This window comes from Coenobita brevimanus, chromosome 104, assembly GCF_032717465.1.
Source record: "Coenobita brevimanus isolate Jiangsu-jjx chromosome 104, ASM3271746v2, whole genome shotgun sequence".
Taxonomy (NCBI): Eukaryota; Metazoa; Arthropoda; class Malacostraca; order Decapoda; family Coenobitidae; genus Coenobita; species Coenobita brevimanus.
The window spans coordinates 16,233,898-16,258,282 of NC_137057.1; the positions used below are offsets into that span (position 1 = coordinate 16,233,898).

The 24,385-nt window shown below is 43.3% G+C and overlaps 1 protein-coding gene across 1 annotated transcript in view; it reads left to right on the plus strand.

Moving 5' to 3' along the window:
* Positions 1 to 17,984, plus strand: part of LOC145416016 (uncharacterized) — a 51,778-nt gene extending 33,794 nt beyond the window's left edge. Inside the window, exons 5-7 of the mRNA XM_080285116.1 lie at positions 3,458 to 3,694; positions 15,029 to 15,136; positions 17,694 to 17,984. Coding sequence (XP_080141242.1) covers positions 3,458 to 3,694; positions 15,029 to 15,136; positions 17,694 to 17,984 — 636 coding nt within the window. The remainder of the gene's footprint in view (positions 1 to 3,457; positions 3,695 to 15,028; positions 15,137 to 17,693) is intronic.
* The last annotated feature ends 6,401 nt before the right edge of the window (positions 17,985 to 24,385 follow it).

The following is a 24,385-nucleotide window of genomic DNA, read 5'->3' on the forward strand; positions in this document are numbered from 1 at the left end:
ACACTCTAGTGTGGGAGGTAACCGTTACGCCCAATCTTTCATGTATTCAGCAGGTTAACTCTGGAGATGTTTTCCTCTGTCTGTATTTCCTACTGCCTGTGACCTCCAGTTTTTCAAGTGCAGTTTGTCCGGGCATCTCGAAATGAATAGATCTTGGAATCAGCTCTCTGTCATAATGTTTATGTTTTTTTTTTCTTGAGGGAACAGTCTTACGGGCTTCTGGCCTTTGGTTCCTGTTTCTGTGCATAAAAAAAGATGCCATATCACATTATCACTCATACTTATTTACAGTCACTAATTCAGCTGACACAGTATCCACTACACTGACAGAGTATTATGCATGGAAGGGCTGCCTGCACACGCGGATTAATCAATACAGCTTTAACCTGCAGATATCATCTATGATCTGCAGGGTCCAGTCTGGTGAGCAAAATCATTTAGTGTGCTGGAGAGGCACAGCCCATTATGTGAAGCCAGACTATATAAAACTGTGCCGTCCTGGGCAAACAGATATTTTCTCGCTTGGATGATCTGCCTCCAATCAAAATTGCTATTGTTCAGAACAGAAAATGTGCTCCAATTGTCCCTTGTGTTCATCTGTTGGCTGAGGGTTTTGGCCTCACAGCAATGGTACAAATTACTGCAGCGCTCTGTACGACTATGCATTACTCAATATCCATACATTCCTGTTACTTGTAAGTAGGACACTTATCATACCAAAGTAAAGGTATGAAACATCAGCAATAGCTGTTGGTCTTGAAATCGCATGTACAATAACGTATCTTAAGTTTTTCACTACCCTGAAGGCAACTCAAAACAAGTGGTGCCAGGTACAACAAACCTTGCCCAACAGCAGTTATTTTATTACTGTTAAATATTGAATCGGTACAGCCATTTAGTGTCAGTAAGCAATTAAAGGAAGGTCATCTAGGACTTCCTATATGTTGATGATAGTTAATATCTCACTATTTTCAACCGTTTTCAAGTTATAGCTTTGAAAATCCGTGGCCCTGCATTCAACCTGTCATGTTCATTCAAGGCCAAAGGTCATGGTGCCAAATGAAAGCCCGTATGAGACTTCCCATATCTTAATAATAGTAAATATTTCTATCTTAAACAAGTTTTGAGTTATAGTCCCCTGAATATCCATAACCTTGCATTTGACCTTTCAGAGTCACTTGAGAGGTCATGGTACCAGTTTAAAACCCATATGGAACTTCCTATATGTTGATAATAGTAAATATCTATCTGCAACCAGTTTCGAGTTATAGTCACCTGAATATCCTTGACCTTGGGTTTGTCCTTTCTAGGTCTCTTAATGTCAAAGGTCTTGGTGCCAAATGAAACCCATATGGGGATTCCTATCTGCTGATAATAGTAAATATCTCTGTCTTCAACCGGTTTCAAGTTATAACCCTCTGAAAATCCGTGACCTCGATTTCGAGCTTTCAGGGTCACCTGATTACCTCCACAGTTTAATCACTTACTTTTAGGACCAGTGCCCATATATCTTGTAAGTTTCAGATAATTTCATTCAGCCATTTTCTGTAATAATAGCAAAACAAATAAACAAAGCAACAAACAAACAAATTCTACTGAAAACAATACCTCGCCGGACTCCGTCTCGGGCGAGGTAATTAACCGACTTGAGATGTGGGGCGGCTGTAAAAGTTAAGAATCATGACAACTGTATCTAAAGTGCAAATAAAAATGTTATTGTAACCTAACTTCACAGCATCTTCTTGGTGAATAGTAGTGGTAAACATGTGCCTGGCTTTTTATGCGTGCATGGGGCGAGATTAGAAACGTTAGTCTGACTACTGATGCGTCGCACATCAACGATCTGCCTAGTAATGACTTGCTTATCAGATTCAAATCTTACTGTAGTCACTAGTGTAAGGAATAGTTCTGCTTTATAGCTATTGCGACGTAAAAACCCCTGCCAGTTCCCAAGAAATGCACAAGATGAATCAGTAGGTCAATTAACTCCCTGTCCTGTCATCCTATTAGTATCGCCTTTCAGAATGTCAGGTGGTGCACCTCCCAGACGATGTCCACTTTTGTGACAAGCTTCAGCTGCGATGTATTACACGGCACAAAGATGCCATTGACGATATTTTGGAATGTTCTGGCAGAGCCTGGTCGAAGAATGCTCACAACGTCAGCATCATCAAAAATAAATGATTGTGCGGTGGATCTGCACACCTTTTCTTGCACTAGCTCATAATCTTCCAAGCAGTGCACCAAATCACTCTGTCATTCTGACTGTTCATAAGTGGCATTGCTATTAGATATTCCTTTTTTTTTTTTTTTTTTTTCGATCGGAATAACTCGTCCAAGTCACCGTCTGCTCTCTGGGAGTATAGGTAAGTACAGCCTGGAGATAAGAAAGCGGTTGCGTTTCTTGACTGATGTAGCTGTGTGTATGATTTCTCCTACAGTTCAGATCAGCAAAAGAGGGGGAAGTTGGTCCAATTAACATGATCGTTAATGGATGTTGCTAAATTATGAGTCTTTTGTGAATATATATTTCATAGTGATCCTGTCCAAGCATCTACTGAAGTACGATATGTTTAACACGTGTTTCAATACCCTCTCCCCCGTCAAATGCCATGAGCTCTTTAGTTTTCTAATGCAAAAGGTACTCCAACTAGTCTGTCGTTGTGCTTGGTGATCAGCCTCTAGTATAAATGTCATCTACGAGTACACATGCAACTTTCGTTAATGGCGCCTCCCGTTAGCGCAGTAATGTTTTTTAGTTTATAGCCGCCAATTTTCTCTGCAGAAAAGCAATCTCAGGGCCAGATATCATCCAACAATATAGAGATGTTGTGTTGCCTGTTAGAACTACGGCCCCAAGACCACTTTTCATAGGTGCATAAGTCTGCTCATGTGCTTGGCAAATGGGTACAGTAAAGTATGACCACTAGGATTTCTTCACTACAAACGTCCCCTTCATCAATTAAGCATGAACATCAGGATGGCAGGGCAGTGCTGAAGTGAAACCACATGAAGGTAATGGACAGGTACCCATTTGGCATACTGGGTGATGTTCGTCAAATCATGCGACAATTTTGATTAGAGTTCAGTGTATACTTGCAAGTCTGCCTGTTGTACACCGCACACACAGATCATTCATTTCCAATGTTTTTTTTTTACAGTGAAATGAGTTGTTTGCCCAGTAAAACAGCCTTCATGATAGAACTATTGAGATCAGTTTTTACATTGCAATATAATGTGTTCATCTGTCACCTGTGGATAGAATTCTTTAATTGAACGTGCCTTAATTATGTGCTTGATTTCATACTTTCCTCGCAACAGACACAGTTTATTGAAATACTTAACCTGTCTGCTGTAATGTATGCTTCGTTCTTCTTCAGATAGTAAAGTTCGAAAATATAAGAACTAAGAAAGGCATTGTAGGTCTGGTTGTATCCTATGCTCCCTTCTTGGTTAGGCTGTGACAAATGTAGCGACAGGGAAGGCACTTCTGATGTCTGTCCGGCTGATCCTGTTGCCCAACTTCCTCTCGGTGGTGGACTACGCCGTCTGTACTGACAAAGCCTCCCTCACCTTTACCTTGGCCAAGCCACCCCTGATGCCGCAGTGGCAGAGTCTCTACTACCCCCTTCAGCCCGCGGTGTGGGCTGCCGTCCTAGTTTTCATCATCACCCTCCCACCCACCATTATCAGCGTAAGTATTTCTCGCTTTAGTCTTTGCATCACGTCCCGTCAGGGAAATCAGAGCTTGTACTGTACTGTAGTGATGAGGCATATTTGTCAAGAAGCAGCACACACACACACACACACACACACACACACACACACACACACACATTTTCGTTGTATGTATTCAGTCGTTTGCTTTTAGAGGTTCCAATATGCTTTCATTCATCAGCCTTTGTTAAGTAATGGACACTCTTCAAGCATCCGATCTCCAGGAGCTTCTCCATTTGGTCCCATTCTCTGCGGTCACACTCTATGACCTTCTCCTCGGTCTTTTTTTGGTCTGCTTCTTGCCATCCTACTCACAAGGTTCACTTCTCTCACCCTCCACACCCTCTCCTCCTCTAAACCTCACCTTCTTTTTTTAACTGAGACTCAGCTGTCTGAGGCATCTGGCAGCAAACCCTTTTCTGTATCCTCCTACTTTCTCTATACTCATTTCAAAGCCAAAGGTGGCTGTTGTGTATATACAGTATATGCAACGACTTATCTTGGTCTCGTGTTCCTGAACTCGATTCTTCTGAATTCTCTACACTCTTGCTTCGGCTTTCCTCTCATTCTCTGACTAAATATGTCTGTGCTATTTACATATCCTCTAATTCTACTGACTATCAAAAATTCTTCGACTATCTTACTTCTACAATGGAACACATTCTATCCATTTCTCCTTTCTCTGAAATCTCCATTTTAGGAAATTTCAATGTTCACCACCACCTTTGGCTCTCCTCTCCTTTCACTGATCCACCTGGTGAACAAGGCTACATCTTTTCTATCCTTAATGACCTAGAGCGGCTTGTACAGCACCTTACCCATATCCCAGACTGCCTTGGAGAAAGCTCCAACATACTTGACCTCTTCCTTACAACTAATCCTTATGCTTACACTGTTAATCTTTTCTCTCCGTTGGGCTCCTCCGATCACAACCTTATCACCTTAACCTGTCCTATCACTCCGGTACGGCCTGTGGACCCTCCAGGGAAACGTCGTCTGTGGCATTTTGGAGCCACGGATTGGGTGGCCCTCAGGCAGTACTTCTTTGATTTTCCCTGGAATGATTATTGCTTCCATGGCTGGGAGCCATCTGGGTGTGCCTTGCGCATTACAGAGGTTATTCTCTCGGGCATGGAAACATACATTCCTTTCTCATATCCTTTGACTAACGCAAGAAAGCCTTGGTTTAATCACGCTTGTTCTAATGCTGTCCGCAGCAAGGAGAGGGCCTACAAAAGGTACCGGAGTCAACCCACCCCTGAATCACATCATCTTTATGTTTCTGCTCGGAATCGTGCTAAGTCTGTTCTTCGCTCTGCTAAAAATAATTTCATCCATACTAAATGCTCTAACTCGAATTCTTCCCGCTCCTTCTGGCACCTTGCCAAACACCTTCTAACAACTTTACCTCTTCGTCCTTCCCTCCTGTTTTCTACTCTGATGGTTCTGTAGCTATTTCTTCTACTGATAAAGCAGATCTCTCGCGCACAGACTTTCTCCTCCAATTCCACCTTAGACGATTCCGGTGCTGTTCCTCCATCACTTCCCCCCTCTGACTTCCTCATGGCTGACATTAAAATTTCTCCAGCTGATGTATTTTTGCCATCACTGGCCTCAATACTAACAAGGCATATGGGCCTGATGGAGTCCCTCCTGTTGTTCTCAAGAACTGTGCTTCTGTGCTTACACCCTGCCTAGGCAAACTCTTTTGCCTTTGTCTGTCAACTTGTACCTCTCCTTCTTGCTGGAAGTTTGCTCTCATTCAGCCAGCCCCAAAGAAGAGTGACCACTCCCAACCCTCCAACTATCGTCCAATTGCTTTAACGTCCTGTATTTCAGAAGTTTTCGAGTAAATTCTCAATAGAAAAATTTTAAGGCATCTTTCCTATTGCAACTTACTTTCTGATCATCAGTACGGGTTCCGTCAGGGACGCTCCACTGGCGATCTTCTTACCTACCTTTCAGACTCCTGGTCATCCTCCTTTCGGGATTTTGGCAAAAGCTTTGCCATTGCACTTGACATCTCAAAAACTTTCGATCGAGTCTGGCATAAATCTTTAATTTCCAAACTGCCCTCTTACGGTTTCTATCCTTCTATCTGTGCCTTCATTGCTAGCTTCCTTTCTGGTCATTCTATAGCCGCTGTTGTAGACGGCCATCGATCTTCTCCTAGATCTATCAACACTGGTGTTCCTCAGGGCTCTGTCCTATCACCAAGTCTCTTCCTTTTATTCATCAATGACCTTCTAACTTGTACATCTGAACCTATCCACTCATACACTGATGACTCCACCCTTCACCTTTCCATTCGGTTCCCGTAATGCCCATGTCAGCAGTTACTTCAACAAACAAGGGATGAGGCTATGGGACACCTAATGTCTGACTTGGCTCGTATCTCTGACTGGGGTAAAAATTATCTGGTTGTATTTAATGCATCTAAGACTCAGTTCTTACACCTATCAACCCGACAAAATCTTCTGCAGGTATACCCACTAATGTTTAATAATATTCAGCTTTATCCTGCATCATCCTTGAACATGCTTGGGGTTTCATTTATGCAGGACTTATCATTGAAAAATCATATTACGTCTCTTGTAGAATCTGCTTCCAAGAGATTGGGTGTGCTAAGCCGACTCCGATCTTTCTTTACCCCTGCACAATTGTTGACTCTATACAGGGATTTTATCTGCCCCTGTGTGGAGTACAACTCTCATGTTTGGGGAGGCTCCCCACATACAGCTCTTAATAGGGTGGAGTCAAAGGCTTTTCGTCTCATTAACTCTTCTCCTCTTACTGACTCCCTTCAACCTCTGTCTCTTTGCCGCACTGCTGCATCTTTATCTCTTTTCTATCGCTACTTTAATGGTCACTGCTCCTCTGAACTGTCTGCATGCATTCCTCCACCTCTATGACGGGCGCTTAGCACCCGTCTAGCAGCAAACTCTCATCCCTTTTCTGTCCAACTCTCTAATGCAAGAGTTAACCGTTATTCCCAGTCCTTCATTTATGCAATAGGTCAACTCTGGAACTCTCTCCCTCTCTGTATTTCCTGCTGCCTATGATCTCCAGTCTTTCAAACGCAGTGTGTCCAGGCATCTCGAAATGATCAGATCTTGAATTTGGCTCTCTACTGGATTTTGTTTTTCTCTTGGAGGGAACTGTTTTTGCGGGCTCGTGGTCTTTGATTCCTTCTTCCTTGCATAAAAAAAAAAAAATTGTCATCCTTAATCCTCTGCACATGCCCAAACCATCTCAATCTATAACTTCTCATGATAACGTTAATACACTAAAGACGTATCCTTCTCTCAGCTCTTCATTTGCAATCCTAACTTCTCCCTCCAGATGGCTGTCATCCAAGAACAACTAAAGCCCGTGTCCCATATTCAAGTTCATCTTTGAGAACGGCCCCGATCACTACGATCTTACCCTCGAGGTATGATCTTGGTGAAACGCCACAGTAGGCTTAAATGACCATTTCACGACACAGTCACGTTAGTACCAAGACACACAAAGACATTGCTAGGACATCCCACGACACCCTACGGAAGCATCACGTTATCCTGACGACACACTACAATCATCCCTCAGTTGAAAAATAACTGTCACGTTGACTCCACGTCACGGCAAGACATCGCCACGACAAGCAACGACAACCTACGACAAGCTAAGACACGCTAAGGCACTCTAAGTCACAGCTAAGACAAATGACGTTACCGTCACAACAAGTCACGTTCTCCTCCTTGTTGGCGCCCACGCCGAAAATTTTTGAACATTCCAAAAACTATTGAAGTGCGCCAAGAACTGCGAAGATTGACCAAGTTCTTTACGTCAGCACTACGTCAGCACTAAGTTACGCCACGTTACTCATGAAAATATATGGCGATACACGAAGCGTTGAAGATCATGGCATGTCATGGGAAAGTTCCTGACAGTGGGACACAGGCTTAAGACATCCCCCATCAATAATTTTTATCTCTGTACGTTTGAACCTGTGAATATCTCTTGACTTTACTTCCCAACTATCACTACTAGAGAGCAATATACTCGTAACACATGGTGCATACAATATCCTATTTGCATGTAGGGGGAACCATTTCGATGCCAGTACAAGCAACGGCTCCCTGAACTTCTTCCAACCACTCATTATCCTAGACAAAAATCTACTTCAATGCTCACCTCTAGCACCTATCATATCCCCAGATAACTATACTCCTGCACACATTCAAGAGACTCTCCAGCCAGGTCAATCTTTTCCGGCCTCTGTCTCTACTTGCTCTTACCTATAGAATGCACACATGAAATCAGCATTATTTTGCAGCCTACCTCTAATACCTCTTATGCATCCACTAATCACACATATTGCGCAAGATGAAGCAACCTTCTACACCCTTGTGGCAAACTACACATGACCACATTCCCTCTGCCTCGACAGTACTGCCACTAGCCCTAGATATTGTAATTTTTGTATTACCTGTGTTTACTTTTAAATTCTTATACCCGTTCCATATCTCCTCTTCTTAAAGCTTTCCTCCACGACCCTCTCACTCTCTGCCATCAACACCAAGTCATCAGCAAACAACACCTCCCATAAGAGTCCATTTCTGAAGTCACATGAGAGAGCTTCAAGTACCATGATAAACAATGAGGTACTTAACTCTGTCTCCTGAAGCAAGCCAGCATTCACGGAAAAGTCATCCATCAAACTTCCATTCACACCTACTTGGGGGTTAGCACCCTCATACATTGCCTAAACTATTCTAACCAGCCACTCCTCGATCCCGAGGTTTCTCATTGTCGACCTCAATACCTCCAGACGGACTCTGTCAAAGGCCTTCTCCAAATCAATAGAACGTAGTACAACACTCATTTATTTCCGTGATAAATTTTTAAAAGCTGCTGGGCAATGAGTATTCCATAGGTGGTCCCTTTGTCTGGCATAAGTTCAAAATGCTTCTTATTAATATTTGTTTCGTTTTGTTTTTAAGGGCTCGAGCATGCTAGCATGTGTCGGCCTTCGTCACCTAATGGCGGCTCTCCATGCTGCTTGATCTCTGGCAGCCTCCCTATTCATTCACTTATCCCTGAGGTCACACTGAATGACCTCGTCCCAAGTCTTGTTCGGTCTGCCTCTCGCAGTCCTACCCATAACGTTAACACTTCTCACTTTCTGCACCCAATTATCATCCCCCATCCTCTCCACTTGCATAAACCATCTCAATCTACCTCTCCTCATCACAACGCCAATACACTCCAGCCCCATCCTACCTCTTGACACTTCCATCATAAACCTAGCCCCTCCAGACCTCACACTCAAGGACGCAATGCACATCCACGTTTGAGCCTGCAAGTATCCTCTTCCTTTACTGCTCAGAACTCACTACAATACAGCATTACATTCCTAATACAAGCTGCATACAGAGATCTCAAAGCACAGAGGGAAAGTCCTTTCGCTGTCAGGAGAGGCAGCAACTCCCTGAACTTCCTCCAACCACTCTTCACTCAAGCCACAGAGCTGGCTCCAGTCCCACCTCCAGCACATATCTCCTAAATAACAAAACTCTTCTGCACACTCTAGAGACTCACCAGCAACATCAGTCTTTTCACGCCTGACAATCGCCACATGCTTTCCCCGACACACCACACACATGAAATCATTATCTCGTAAACTACCTCAAATACCAAAACACCTTTTTTTTTTTTTAATGCTAGGGAGAAGGAAACAAAGGTCACGAGCCTGCAATAACTGTTCCTTCCAAGAGAAAAACAAAATACAAGAGAGAGCCAAATTCAAGATCCGATCATTTCGCGATGCCTGGACACACTGCACTTGAAAGACTGGAGATCACAGCTTGCAGGAAACACAGACAGAGGAAGACAGTTCCAGAGCTGACCCGTTGCACAAATGAAGGACAGGGAACAACGGCCAATTCCTGCACTAGATAGCTGGACAGAAAAGGGATGACAGCCTGCTCCTAGATGGACGCTATACGCCCGTTGTAGAGATGGAGGAATGCAAGTAGACAGCTCAGAGGGGAGGAATGCAAGCAGACAGCTCAGAGGAGCAGTGACCACCAAAGCAGCTAAAGAAATGAGACAAAGATGCAACAGTGCAGCGACGAGACAGAGGTTGAAGTAAGCCAGCAAGAGGAGAGCTAATGAGACGAAAAAGCCTTTGACTCCAACCCTCTGAGAAGAGCTGCATGTGAGGAACCTCCCCACACATGAGATTTGCACTCCACACAGGGGCAGATAAAACCCGTGTATAAAGTCAACAACTGTGCAGGGATAATGAAGGAACAGAGTCGGCTTAGCAACCCCAATCTCTCTGAAGCGGATTTCACAAGAGATGCAATATGCTCTTTCCAAGATAAGTCCCGAGTGAATGAAACCCAAAGCACGTTAGGGATGATGCAGGTTTAAGCTGAATATTATTAAACATTAGTGGGTACACCTGTGGAAGATTTTGTCGGGTTGATAGGTGTAAGAACTGAGTCCTTGATGCATTAAAAACAACAAGATTACTAATACCCCAGTCAAATATATGAGCCAAGTCAGACATTAGGTGTGCCATAGCCACATCCCTTGCCTGTTGAAGCAACTGCTTAGATGGACGCTGCGGGAACCAAATGGAAAGGCGAAGGATGGAGTCATCAGTGTACAAGTGGACAGGGTTAGATGTACAGCTTAGAAGGTCATTGGTGAATAAAAGTAAGAGAGCTGGTGATAGGACAGAGCCCTGAGGAACACCACTGTTGATAGATCTGGGAGAAAAACGATGGCCGCCTACAACAGCAGCTACAGAACGACCAGCAAGGAAGCTATAGATGAAGGCACAGATAGAAGGATAGAAACCGCAAGAGGGCAGTTTGGAAATTAAAGATTTATACCAGACTCGATCGAAAGCCTTGGAGATGTCAAACGCAATGGTAAAGCTTTTGCCAAAGTCCCACTTATCACAAACACGGCACTATATGGAATTTTTTCCCACGCCTTTGTGGCAAACTGCACATGTTCACTTTCCCTCTTCTTTAACAGTATCGCCACCAGCCCTAGATACCGTTAGCTTTGTTTTATCTGCATTTACTCTCAAGCCCTTGTGCTCTATACTATCTCTTCTCTTCCTAAATATTTCCTCCGCCTCCCTTCCATTTTCTGCAGTTAACACCAAATCATCGGCATACAACATCTCCCACTGGAGCCCTTTTCTTAAGTCACGTGAAAAGGCTTCAAGTACCATGATAAACAACAAGCGGCTCAAGACTGAACTTGATGCACACCAGCATTCGCGCAAAACTCATCACTCAAATCTCCATTCAGTCTTATCTGGGTCTGAACACCCACATACATAGCCATAACCACCCTAACCAACCACGCCTCGATCCCAAGCTTTCTCATCGTCCACCTCACCACCAGTCTAGGGACTCTGTCAAAGGCCTTCTCCAAATCAACAAGAAGTACAGATCCCTTTTCATTCCTTTATATTTTTCCTTAAGCTGTCGAACAATGAATATGGCAACAGTGGTCCCTTTGGCTGGCATAAACCCAAACGACATCTCATCAATATTCACTCTTTCTCTAATCATATAGAATTCTCTCCATTACCTTCATTATCTGGTCCGAAGCTTTATGCCTCTGTAATTTCCTCTTTCCAAGGCATCACCCTTCCCTTTGTACACATAATTTTACCGTCACACTCTTCAACCAATCATCTGGGACAACGCCTCGCATGTAATCATATTTATCAAGTCAGTAACTAATCCCACTCCTCTATCCCCTGAGGCCTTCGGCATTTCAGCAGTCAACCCAGACACACATGCTGCCTTTCTCACTTACATCCTGTCTATTGCCCTGCTCACAGTAGCAGAGTCAATCAAAAGCCAAGAGCCAAACGCTGGATCTGCTGGCTCGAAACCTTCCTTGTACAAACTCTTCATTCAACAAGGGATTGTAATTCTCTCTCTAGGCGACTTTAATATCCCCACTGTTCACCACTGCCATCCGTCATCATTCTTCACACGCTACTCACTTATGATATCCCTGTTTTCCATCTTCATCTGATTTGTCACCTTATATATCATTTTCTTCCTTTCCACACTATTTAGGTTATCAGTAAAAGTCTCTGAGACTCAGATTTTGTCCTGTAAACCTCTTATTTAGCCGTACGCTTGACAGCCAAGAATTCTTTTTTGTTACCACAGTTTTTCCATTCCCTGAAAAGCCTTCTTTTCTTCCTAACTGCAGCTTCTACACCCTCATCCCACCACCAAGCTACTTTATTTCTTGGGGGGGCCCCTTGTCCATCCAAACACTGAATCAGTAACTCTGAGGATACTGTTCTTGAGAACTCTGTACTGTTCATCAACACTTCTCTCAACAGCTCTCTGTTCAGCCGCTGTAGAAGGCATCCATTACTGCTTGGTTTGTCAACTTCCATATTTTCCTCTTAGGTGCATGGGTCCTCTTTTTCGTCACCTGCTCCTTAAACACCATATCACATATCAATATTATTCTCCCATTATACCTTCCAGGACTCTCCATTATCTTCTACATTTGGTCAATTATTACATCTTTAACTTCCTCTTCTTAGGGCATCATCCACGCCCTTGTACACATTTACAGTCACGCTCTTAAACCATTTGTCCGGAACGACACATCCATATAATTATAATCTTACTTATCAAATCAGTGATTAACCCCGTTCCTATACCTCCTGAGGCCTTCAACATCTCACTAGTTAACCCAGACACATCCTCCTGCTTCCCAAATTGTACCAGGCATCTTGACGATTGCTCTGATCATAGTAGTCAAAGGCTGAACACTCGATCCACTGACTCGTTTCCCTGACCCATTCATCTTATTTAGCGACCAGTTAATGACACCCTCTCCAAGCATCCTTAATATCCTCGCTGTCCGCCTCTCTCTCTCTCTCTCTCTCTCTCTCTGCCTGTCTGTCTGTCTGTCTGTCTCAGAGATCTGTATCTGTCTTTCCCTATCTCGCTGTCTCTCTCTTTCTCTCTGTCTCTGTTTCTCTCTGTCTCTTTGTCTTTCTCTGCGTCTGTCTGTCTCTGTCTTCCTATCTTTCTCTGTCTCTGTCTGACTCCGTCCGTCCGTCTGTCTGTCTGTCTGTCTCCGTCCGTCTGTCTGTCTGTTTGTCTGTCTGTCTGTCTCTATCTGTCTGTCTGTCTGTCTGTCTCTATCTGTCTGTCTGTCTGTCTGTTTCTCTCTCTTGGCCGGTGTTAGTTGTATTTAGGCCTGTATTCAGTCAAGACCTATCTTGGGGTTCTAATCTCCTTCATCCTCCAACCCTCCAACAGCAGCCAATGTCAACTCACGGTGCACAACATGGAATGGGACGTTCATACTATTTTAATACTATTTTTCATCTTAAGTAATACCCTTACCTCAAATCCCATCTTTTTGTTTCTTACTTTACTATTAATTGGATATATCGCGTCCCTTCCATCACTTATTAAATAAATTGAACATGCCCCTAACTGAGCCTCTTACCCCTCCTGTGGAAATAAGTTCTGCAGAGACTGGTTCCCAAATTCGATAGACCACATGCTAACTGGTTCATGTGCCTGACAAATGAAAATATCCAGTGTGTAGAAAATGTTATCAAGCGTCATCAGTACGTCCTGGAGGACTTAAAACAGGAACTAGTCAAGCTAAATGAAAACCCACTGAGCATGACCCCAGTCGATCAGCCAATTCAGATAGTTAAGAATATACGTAATTCTACTCAAACGTCCAAGAAAATGCCAGGAATTTCTGCATCAAATAGGTTTCCCTTTTTTGCAGAAGAGGAAAAATCTACTGGCGGCCAGACTGTATGTTAAGGACAAAGTTGGTAGGTATGTTAAAGATGAAGGCGATAAGCTTCACCAGGATACAGAATTCAGTGCAAACGAAAATACCACACTTGTGGCGAGCGACTCTATTCTAGGGGGTCAAGGCTCTACCTTTGCATCTAATAACAAAGGGAAGAAAAGATCAATAAAGACTGTACCTGGGAGTAGGATAGACATAATTACTAAGGATATCGAAAGTACACCAGTCAATAGAGATAAATGTCTTGTTATGAAGTAGGTATAAATGAAGCTCATGAAGGAGGTAAAGTTTCCACCAGAGATATCCTTAGACCTTTCATGTTTGGTCGTGGAGAGTGCAGATGTGTTTTCGAGTGCTCTTTCCTCTAGCTTTTTAGGGCTGCCCCATCGGCATTATTATTTTCTTTCACCCTTCTTGTGCCTGCTAGGATTAGCTAGTTCCTCATTTTCCTCCCCTCCCTATTAGTTTGGAACAGTAGCTGTCTGTACCTTTGTTCTGAGATTACCTTTGCTTCATCTGCTTCTGCCTCTGGAGGCGTCCCCCCACTAATCGCTCTGGGTGTGAATAGACACAGACGCGGCCTCCCGAGGGCAGTTTGAGAGGGTAATCTCAGACTTAGGTGTTTTACCCAGGGTGTCTTGTCCTTTGCTCGTATATTCTGTTTCTTCCTCCCTCCCCCTTGAGAGGGAAGTGGTTACTATGGCGGACGTCCCTGCCGCTTACCCCCCTCTTCAGAGGGGTAAGGTGGTCATGATGGACAGACTAACACACGGGCTGACCGTTCCCAGACTGAACAGCCCCAGACTCGTACCCCGCCTAACACACCGGTGAACAATGCTCAGTTTGCCACCTTTCATGCAGTCGGTTCCATTCCCTTGAGGAGTTTCAATTCTTTCATTATGAAGGTGATTGATGGCTGTGCTAGAGTGAAGGAACTATATATACCCTATTTGATTAACTTGTGCAGCTGAGATGCATGGGGCGAGTTGGGTGTGTTTGATTTGTGGCTGTTGGCTGGCCGCCGATGATGCTCTTCTTATTCTAACACATAATTATATATCTAGATTTTTAAATTGCGTGCAATATAAGCAGCCAGTTTAAATATGGTATAATTTCCGAAACTGAAGAGGTCAAAATTAGCTTTAAAAGTTTGCTGTTATCAAAGAAAATTAAAGTTGAATAAAAAAAGTTTTATAAAACGATGAGTGACGTTTGAAGTAAATTATCCACCTACGGTGTAGACCCGTGGCCGCATGTTGCACTGCATCCACCCACGGTGTACACCTACGTCCGCATTTTGCACAACAATACATGCCTACATTTACTTCAATGACAACATTGGCGGCCAATCAGCAGCCACGAAACAAATATCCTACTTGCCCCGTACATCTCAGCTGCACAGGTCAATCAAATAGATTATAGTAAAAAAAAAAAAAATGCTAATGGAGGCCTTTTAGTAAAAACTGTCAACTCCTGCCAGGTTATGGACTTGCTTAAACTTCGTAAGTTCCACTATTATGATGTCGAGCCAAGGATTCCACATTCCATGGATTCCAGCAAAGGTGTCATCATCTGCAGGGACCTCATGGTATGGAAGAGGGCGAGATCATATGTGAACTTGCTCAGCAGGATGTAACTGAAGCTTGATTTATAACTAGATTCTCGGATGGCATGAGGACGAAGACTGCCATTATTATCTTGACCTTTGGCAAAGTAACTCTCCCGGTCCATGTCAGAGTTGGCAGCGAAAACTGTTAACGTAAGGCCATATATCCCTAACCCCCTTCGTAGTTTAAGATGTCACTTATATGGACATGATGATAAGACCTGTCGGGCTTCTCAGTCAGTGTGTGGCAAGTGTGCAGCAAAGGGTCACGATGCTGAACACTGCACATGTGAGACGGTATGTTACTTTCACAGCAAGGGTGCTCACTCCCTTCCCCGAGGGATTGTCCCAAGTGGAATGAGGAGAAAGAGGTCTGCACAGTGAATGCAACTTAGGGCATCTTCTACTACGAAGCCAGGAAAAGGGTGAAAGTGTAGCATGCAACTCCCACGCCGAACATGTCCTATGCTTCGGTGGTGATGTCACGTCCTGTGATGCGCTCTGTTGAGACAGACTCACCCTGCCCCTGCTCCTCATGCCACTCACCCTGCCTCTTCGTCTCAGCCTCCTGTACGTTCCGACTCACTGTCTGCTATCCCTTCATCTACTTCATATTCTCAGGCTGCTGCTGCCTCACATTCAGTACGACCTAAACCGATGTCTGACAAGTCTGGTAAGATTAATCTAACCACCCTCACGAAACAGTCATGTCCTCATGTTATTCCTGCTACATCGACGGAGAGAAGAGTTAGCTCTTCCTCGGGGGAGTCTGGGTGCCTTGTTGTTGATGATAAAATGAGGGTTTCCATCAGCAAGCACCAGGATAGGTCCCTCAGCAGTCGTTCTTTTGTTGGCTGGCTGCCTAAAAAGGCCAAGCACACTGAACCTCCTCATAAATCTTAAACCATCGCATTCACTGTGTTACAGTGGAATTGTAGGACTCTTGGGAATAAATTACACAATATCGCAATCCTGCTATCAATACACAGGCCAGACGTTGTTTGTTTACAGGAGATGGCTGATCCTCCACAGTTCAAATACTACCACTTTTATGGTAGATATGATGGTTACGGAGCTGCCATATACACCCTCAAATCACACCCACTAACAGAAGTGGTTCTAAATTCTGCTTTGGAAGCTGACGCATGCAGAGTACAATTTAATAACAAGAATCTGTCTATTTGCTCTCCCTACTGTGTTCCACATGGCACCATTGATAATGATGCTTTAAATTCACACTTTGAACACCTTTCTGGAAATAAATTGGTTCTGGACAATTTTAACGCTCATCACAATCACTGGGGTAGCTTGAGGATTGAAAAGTCGTGGGGAGCAAGTAGCTAACCTAATACTACAGTCCAACCCAGGGGGGTGAACCATAAATGCCTCCACCATCCGAAGACATCAATTGAGGAAGTAGGGTGCTATAGAAAAAAATCTTCTTGTGCGAAATGTGGTCCGTGGAGAATTTATAGTAGGTCAATGGGAAAAACGCATCCATTGGAAGAATAGGTCCATTAGAAATATAAGACTATATGGAAAATACCTCAATGGGAAAAAAATGGGTCCATGCTGAAAAAGGGTTCACTGCATAGGATAGGTCCAAGGGGGAAATTGGTTTGGGGGGAAAAGTAGGTCCATGGTCACAATGGAACCTACAGGAATAATTGGTCTTGTGAGGAATTTGTCACTATATGACGAGGTGTGTTGACGCTCATGGGGTGTAGCCGGAGACTGATCTATGTGCTATTACTTATGAGGCAAGTGACAGGAGGACAGTACAGGGAAGAAGGTACTATGAGGAACATGGAAATATGTGTGTATGCAATGGTATGTCTGTCTTTCACAGTTTCATCCTTCACAGTGATGACACTCCTTGTGCTGATAGTAGTGGCAGTGATAGTGGATATGATAGTAGTGACAATGATAGAATAGCAGTGACGATAGAGGTAATGATGATGGTTATAGTGGTGATGCAACATAAAAAAAGGTAGTGATGAAGTTTGTGGAGATGGTAGAGATATTTTGCTTTTTCCTTTCAAATACGACATTTGACGCAGTGGTAGACCTGGGCCCAGCTCGGCTGTCATGCAGGGTGGGACCAGCGTGAGATGCACCTCACATGAAGCAAGTATTAGGCAAGATTGAAACCCATGGTGTTTCTCCCACCCCACGTTGGGGTAACTACCAGGAGGTCCCAGACCATGCCTGTATGGAGACACACACACACACACACACACACACACACACACATATATATATATATATATATATATATATATAATGGGAAGTGCTGTGTTTTCCTGGCAGCTGTAAATAAGGATAGATTAGTTATCTTGTCTCTGTAAACCCATAATACTCTTTTTGTGTGTGCTACAGTTACAGTAATTTCTTTGCTGTTAAGCTGCAAGTTCTGTGCTGCTATTTCGAGGACTCTGCCAGAAAAGAAGGTTTCAGTGTAAGTCATTCTGACTGACAGATAAAGAAAAAAAGGAAATTTCTTGTGTCCTCATCATCTGTGCTCTTTATCTGTCTTCAGATAGGGCAGGTGAGCGGCAAGAAGGAGGGTGTGAGTAGGGCAGGAATGGGGACGGTGCGGGTCCTTCTGGCTCAAGATTTGGCTGCGTACCTCCCCAGGGCAGCCCCGGCTCGGCTGGTGTTGCTGGGGTGGATGGTGCTAGCCATGGTGGTGGGGCTGGCCTACCGCAGCAACCTCACAGCCTTCCTCACCGTTCGCAAGTACCCCGGGCGGCCTGAGACGCTGGAAGAATTTGTTCTCACCAGTCACGAGTCAGTCACGCTCTTATTCAGCACTTACATTTTCCCCTAGATTCCTTTGATGCTATTGTTTGCATGTTCTTGTTATCTCCATGTGAAATTATTCAGCCCAAAGGAAATTTTTGGATCCAAAAAGGTTAGATATATATATCACTAAACCCTTCACTACTTGGCTACTCTCTTAATTTTTTTTTTTTTTTTTTAAGGTAACGAGAATAAAGTATTAAATACGTCAACGAAGTCAACGGGTTAAGCCTTCTTTTTAGTTTCCATTCTTAAACATTTTCAACAGTAATCAACCCCTTCAGATCGGGGACTTATGTTTTATTTTTATTTTTGGATCAGTCGATTTATTTTAACGCAGGAAAGACCAGTTTTACTGAAACTGATGATGACGGCTGTACCTAACCCTTCCAGTTCGAAAAATCACTTAAGCTGAGTAAAATAATAGAAAAATGCCATGCCAGAAATAAACTATATATTACATCACTAGGTTAAGTCTAAGGGGTTAAAATTATTAATAACAGATACTGTAGGTGTAGCCAAGCCCTTTTTTTCTGGAAAATTTCTGAGGTATGTGATGACAGAATGTGTCTTTCATTCTGTATCGTGGCTGACTGAACACTGACAGGGGTATGCAGGCTCCTCACATCTGACAGAAGCAGGTGTTCCAAAAATGACAGTAAATATTTAGAGATTGGCTTACACTTTTGCGCCCTTAGTTTTAATAATATGGCAGAAAGACCTTATTTTCATTTTTTCTGCTTGGATTTCTGTTATTCTTCCTTCTTCCCTTCGGCTCTTCCCAATACCAGATGTTTTTAATCAGCCTTGGAAAGCGCCACGGAAGTAACTGAATTAATGCAGCTTCACTGAATGGAAGGGGGTGTCATAGAGACTGATGTGGGTGAAAGCGAAATTTGGACGTGAGTTGTGAGTATTTGTGAGTGCATATGGGCCTGGTAGTGAAACGATGCAGGAAAGAGGGAGTCTTTCTTGAATGATGCTGATGCGTGTCTGCAGAGTTTTGGAGCATATGTGAATGTGGTAATGATGGGAGATCTGAATGCTAGAGTGGGAAATTTAGCAGTTGAATGTGTAGTTGGTATGCATAGAGTGCCTGGAAGAAATGAAAATAGGCAACGAATGACAGGGATGTGCATTGAGCGATAGATGGTGATTGGAAATATCTTGTTTGAGAAGAAAGATATAATTATACATGGGTGAGACAGGAGGGTGGAAGTGTTGTTGATAGAGCATTGATGGACTGTGGTTGTGTCCAGGAATGTAAGAGGAAGATTGTTGGATGTGAGAGTTTTGAGAATGGAGGGAGGAGGTATGCCTGACCACTACCGAGTGTGAGAAAGTTGAGAGTAGGTATGAGGTGGGTGACAGCTGGGAGAGTCAGGTGTGGCAGGGAGGTTTTGAAAGTGAGTGAGTTGGATAAAAGTGAGAAAATGATAGAGTATCAGGAGAAGTTCAAAGATGAGTGGAACGCAGTGAAAGATCAGGAAAATGGCAGTGTGGAGGAGGAATGGCAGTTGTTTAAGAGTGCTGTGGTGGGGCATGCGGAAGAGGTGTGTGGTGTGAGACGATGGGGTGGTGGTGTAAGAAAGGGAAGTGAATGGTGGTGCGAGGAAGCAAGTATGGTTGTGGGTGAGAAGACACGTGCATATTAAGTGTGACTGCAATGGAAGGATAAGATGTCATATGAGAGGTATAAGGAAAAGAGGAATAGGGCGAGAAGGGCTGTGTGTGATGTTGAAGTGGCAGCAGATGAGAGGTGGGGTAGGCGGTTGACTGAGAATTTTCAACAGAATAAGAAACTGTTTTGGAAGGAAGTTAAAAGGGTGCGAAATGGAGGATCTGGGAAGGAAGAACGAATAAAAGCAGAGGATCGAAGGATGTTAATTGAGATGGATGCAGTAAGGAAGAGATGGGCAGAGTATTTTGAGAGATTGTTAAATGTAGAGGAGGAAAGGGTGGCTGAGATTATGGCGGATGGAAGGGTGCAAGGAATAAATGTGTTGGGTGAGTTGAATGATTATTTGATCACGATGGAGGAAGTGCAGGAGGCAGTAAAGGAGTTGAAAACAGGGAAAACTGCAGGTATGGATGGGTGTGCTGTGGATTGCCTGAAGGCTGGTGGAACGACTTTCGTTGAGTGGTTACTAAGATTGCTTAATGTGTGTTTTGTGAGCGGTATGGTGCCGTTTGACTGCGTAAGTGCTTGTGTGGTTCCTTTGTTTAAAGGTATGAGTGATAAGCATCAATGTACTAGCTTTAGGGGTGTAAGTCTGTTGAGTATTGCAGGTAAGGTGTATGGTAGAGTGTTATTTTCGAGAAAGAGGGTACAGAGGGAGTGATTGGTGATGAGCAGTGTGGCTTTAGGAGAGGGAGGGGATGCGTAAATCAGGTGTTTGCTGTAAGACACGTATGTGAAAAGTATTTAGCAAAAAGTAAGGATGTGTTTTGGGCATTCATGGATATTGAGAAAATGTAGATAGAATTGATGGGGAGGCTTTGTGGACTGTTTTGAGGTTGTATGGACTTGATGGCAGGTTGTTAAAAGGAGTGAAAAGTTTTTATGTAAAATAGTAGAGCGTGTGTAAGAGTGGGAAATACTGTGAGTAGTTTCCGGTGAGAGTGGGGCTGCAGAGGGATGTGATGTCGCCTTGGTTGTTTAATATTGATATGGATGGTATTGTAAGGGAGGTGAATGCGAGAGTGTTAGGTGGAGGTTTGAGACTGGTGAATGCTGATGGTAGAGAGTGGAATCTGAAGCAGCTACTGTTTTTGGATGATACTGCACTGGTGGCTGACTCGGAGGAGAGGTTGAGACAGTTGGTAGAGGAGTTCGAAAGGGTGTGTGAAAGAAGGAAATTGAGAGGAAATGATAATAAGAGTAAAGTGATGAAGTGTACTAGGTTGGTAGATAGTAGGAGGATGAATATTGTTTTGAATGGTGAGTTGCTTGAGGAGGTAGAGTGTTTTAAGTATTTAGGGTCACATGTTGCTGTGAATGGACAGATGTAGAAATGAAGTTTAGAATGAATGAAATAGGAAAGGTGCTGGGAGGAATGAAAAAAGTGTTTGCAGTAGATGTCGTTCGCTTAGAATGGATGTAAAAAGAAGGCTGCATGAGTGTGTAGGGGTACCGACTGCGTTATATGGGTCTGAAACATGGAATATGGGTGTATCAGAGAGGAAAAGTTTGAATGTAATGGGGGATGGATCCATTATGATGTGACAGAGGTAAACCAGCTCTGCTGCCGGGCCCTGTTGCGGATGTCGCTGATTGCACTACGCAGTTGACCCTCGTACAGTATGGTACGGTGAGGATCTGTCCCTTCTTCCCTTGGGGCTAAGATACGAATAAATGTGTGTGTGTGTGTGTGTGTATGTGTGTGTGGATGAGTTAATTGGAAGTGTGTCGTCCTGTCTCGGCTACCTCTCTTTCTTTAGGGGAAGAAGCCTGGGTATATAGATAGATAGATATCTAATCATATTAAAAGGAAAAGTCTCTTCTTAGCTGAATTTAATTGTCTGTGCAAGACTTTATTAGAAAGATACGCCATGTGACCAGAGGGACTCAGCCGATAGTAAATAACAGAAAAAACGATTTTTTAAAGATTATATACCTAAAGTTGACTCTTTCCAGGCCACTTTACAGCACTAGTTTGGGTGATATAAGTTACGATAGTTTGGAACCCCCCCCTGACTTCAGTGATACCACCATTTACATTTGTATTTAATATTGTCGCTTTCTTTTGTTGCAGTCTGAATGCCTTTTCCCTTTCCTTCTTAGAGTTGTGAGGTACTGTTGTACAATGTAGAGGATGAACTATACACACATCTGAACAAAATTTTCGGTCATGAAGATGCTATATTATAAGTTAAACCTGAAACTCTTTAGGTATGAAGATCCAAGTCTGGCGAAACAATTGTATCTTGCCCAAAAGAAGCCTTTTCCAAGAGTGAATATACATTTATTTATTTATTTATTTTTTCGCGAGAGTGTGGAATGACGTAAGATGTGCCGTAATAGCTTTTCTTTCTTTTTTTCTGTATCACCCTCTTAATATAATTCCTAGCGTTCCAGTGTAATGAAATAATCTCAGCAGTAATAACTGTTTTGTAGCTCTGATACAGGCGTTTAAGCAGCCAGTATCTTTATTACCGGGAAACATTTCGAAACATCACTCTTCTACCATATTTCCTATCTACCTCATCCCTTGGTTTGTCACTCTGTTTCCCTTCGTTCCTTTAGCCTAAGGACGTCTTGATTTATTCAGTTTATGACCTCCATTCGTTGGTATGGATTCGGCAAATTTCTTCTACGCGGGAAAAAAGCATCTGAAGGGAACAGGGAAAAAAAGGAAAAAGAAGCAACTGAATTTAGTTGTTTATCTCCATCTACTGACACTTATTTGAAAAACGTCGTCGCCCATGTTTGTTATGAATTTTTGATACAGGAGCGTGTCTTGAAGCGGCCGTTCAAGCAGCCACACCCTAAGGTTTCTCAAAAGCAAGGTGCCTCGCCCCCGTAAACTTTAGCGACACCCCATATTACGGTCTTCAAAGTTCAGTATCTCTTTGGTTCATTTTTTTTTTTTTTTTAAACTCTGGTGACAGAACTAATTTTGGGGAGAAAGAGATGGGGAAAGTATTTTTATATGCCCCTTTGAATAAGTGGAGATCCCCAGAAACAAGTGCAACATCGTAGTATCAGTGGGCAGGAATTCTTATGCTGTATCAAGGCTATCATATTCTGAATATTCCATGCATTACTTATGAACACTAATCTATGTCTTATGCAGTCATGAAACAAGTATGTTGCATTAAATAATACACACACAATAATGACATTCACCAGTGCTAAAACACGTCTCATCTGGGGTGAGGGTGAAAAATGCTTAACGTAGTCCCATGCAGTGATACCATCAACAAAATGCCAGCAAAATTTTCAGTAATAATTGGCATTAATTGCTGTACTAATAATTGTACTTTTTGCAAAGTGCTGTAGTCACCATCCATTCACAAGATGCAGAGCTGCCTTCAAGTGGCTCTTGTAGCTCAGGAAACCACTTACTAGGCTGAGCAATACTCGCATATTCAGATAGACGCCTACTGGTCTAGTGGGCCTGTTAGAGTTTAAATCTGAGGGTTGATTGAGGTTACTGTATTACATCGTGCCACTCACGGGAGTGCAAAGCCTCATTCTCGCTGTAAATGTCAGAAATGATTAGCCTAGCCCAGGGTGCCTACACCACAGATGGGTCAAAAAGGATTGGATGATAGACAAACAGACAGACGGACAGTTAGATAGACAGATATGGTAGATGAATAGACAGATAGATTCATAGATAAATAACTGAAGCGATTTTATCTTGTGTTGAATAATTTGAATAATATAATATTAAGGTTCTTAATGATTTAAAGTATTTATTACTTTGTATAAAAATGTTTGCGACGTCCGTGCAGATGCTACAATTGGCTATAAGGTTTCCTAGCATTCTCCATCCCTACTTAACGGAACAGAATTTTTCAGCAATAACAGTCAGCAATTGGAGAAATGATACAGTGCAAAGGTGTAGTATAGAATAGTACGGGAGATATTAAAGAAACCTCATAATTTTCCTGTATATTTATATACAACTTGTACCAGTTAACTCCTTGTCGTGTTTGTGAATATCGGTGCCAGCAACACTATTCGCTCACACTAAGCATAGACACACCATTTTGTCCCTTCATTTCCTTTTCAGTCCGGATCACCTCGTCCCATTGTCGGCTTCGGAATTCCTCACAGTCGCAGACAAATCATGTTTTTTTTTTTTTCCCCTCCGCCCACCCTCTCCTCCACGTCTAGTCCTCTTCCTCCCCCTCCAACAGCCATTATTCAATTATCTCTGCACCTTTATTCTCCTCCTCCTTTAACTCTTCCGTCAGGTGTTACAACTCATCCCAGTCATGCTTTCGTAGCTCGGCAAACTCGTCAACAAAACCTTCTTCTATTTCCTTTCTCCTCTGCTTCTACTGATGCATAGACTCACACTTCTCCAGTTTCTCCTCCGTAATCCAGTTCACTTCCACTTCAATGGCTGGAAGGGTCTCTAAAACATGGACCTTAAGGGGAGCAGACTGTTGTTACTTATGAAGGTACAGTCGTGGTCATAAATAATCACCTATCATCCGGTACCCCGTGCCTCAGGCTGGCTCCTTTATGCGGGGCAAGTCACAGTGGAGTAAGAGGGGCTGAGAGGGAGGGGCCAGAGAGAGAAGGGAAGGTGGGTGGGGGGACGAGTGATAGTGCGGGGGTGGAATGAAGGAGGGGAGGGAGGGTAGGTAGGAGAGGGAGAATGAAATGCGAAGTGGTGGTGAGATTGTCTATTTCCTTTCATTCAGGGCATGATATAAAGGAGTTAATATTCGGTAGATAAAGCTGCATTACAC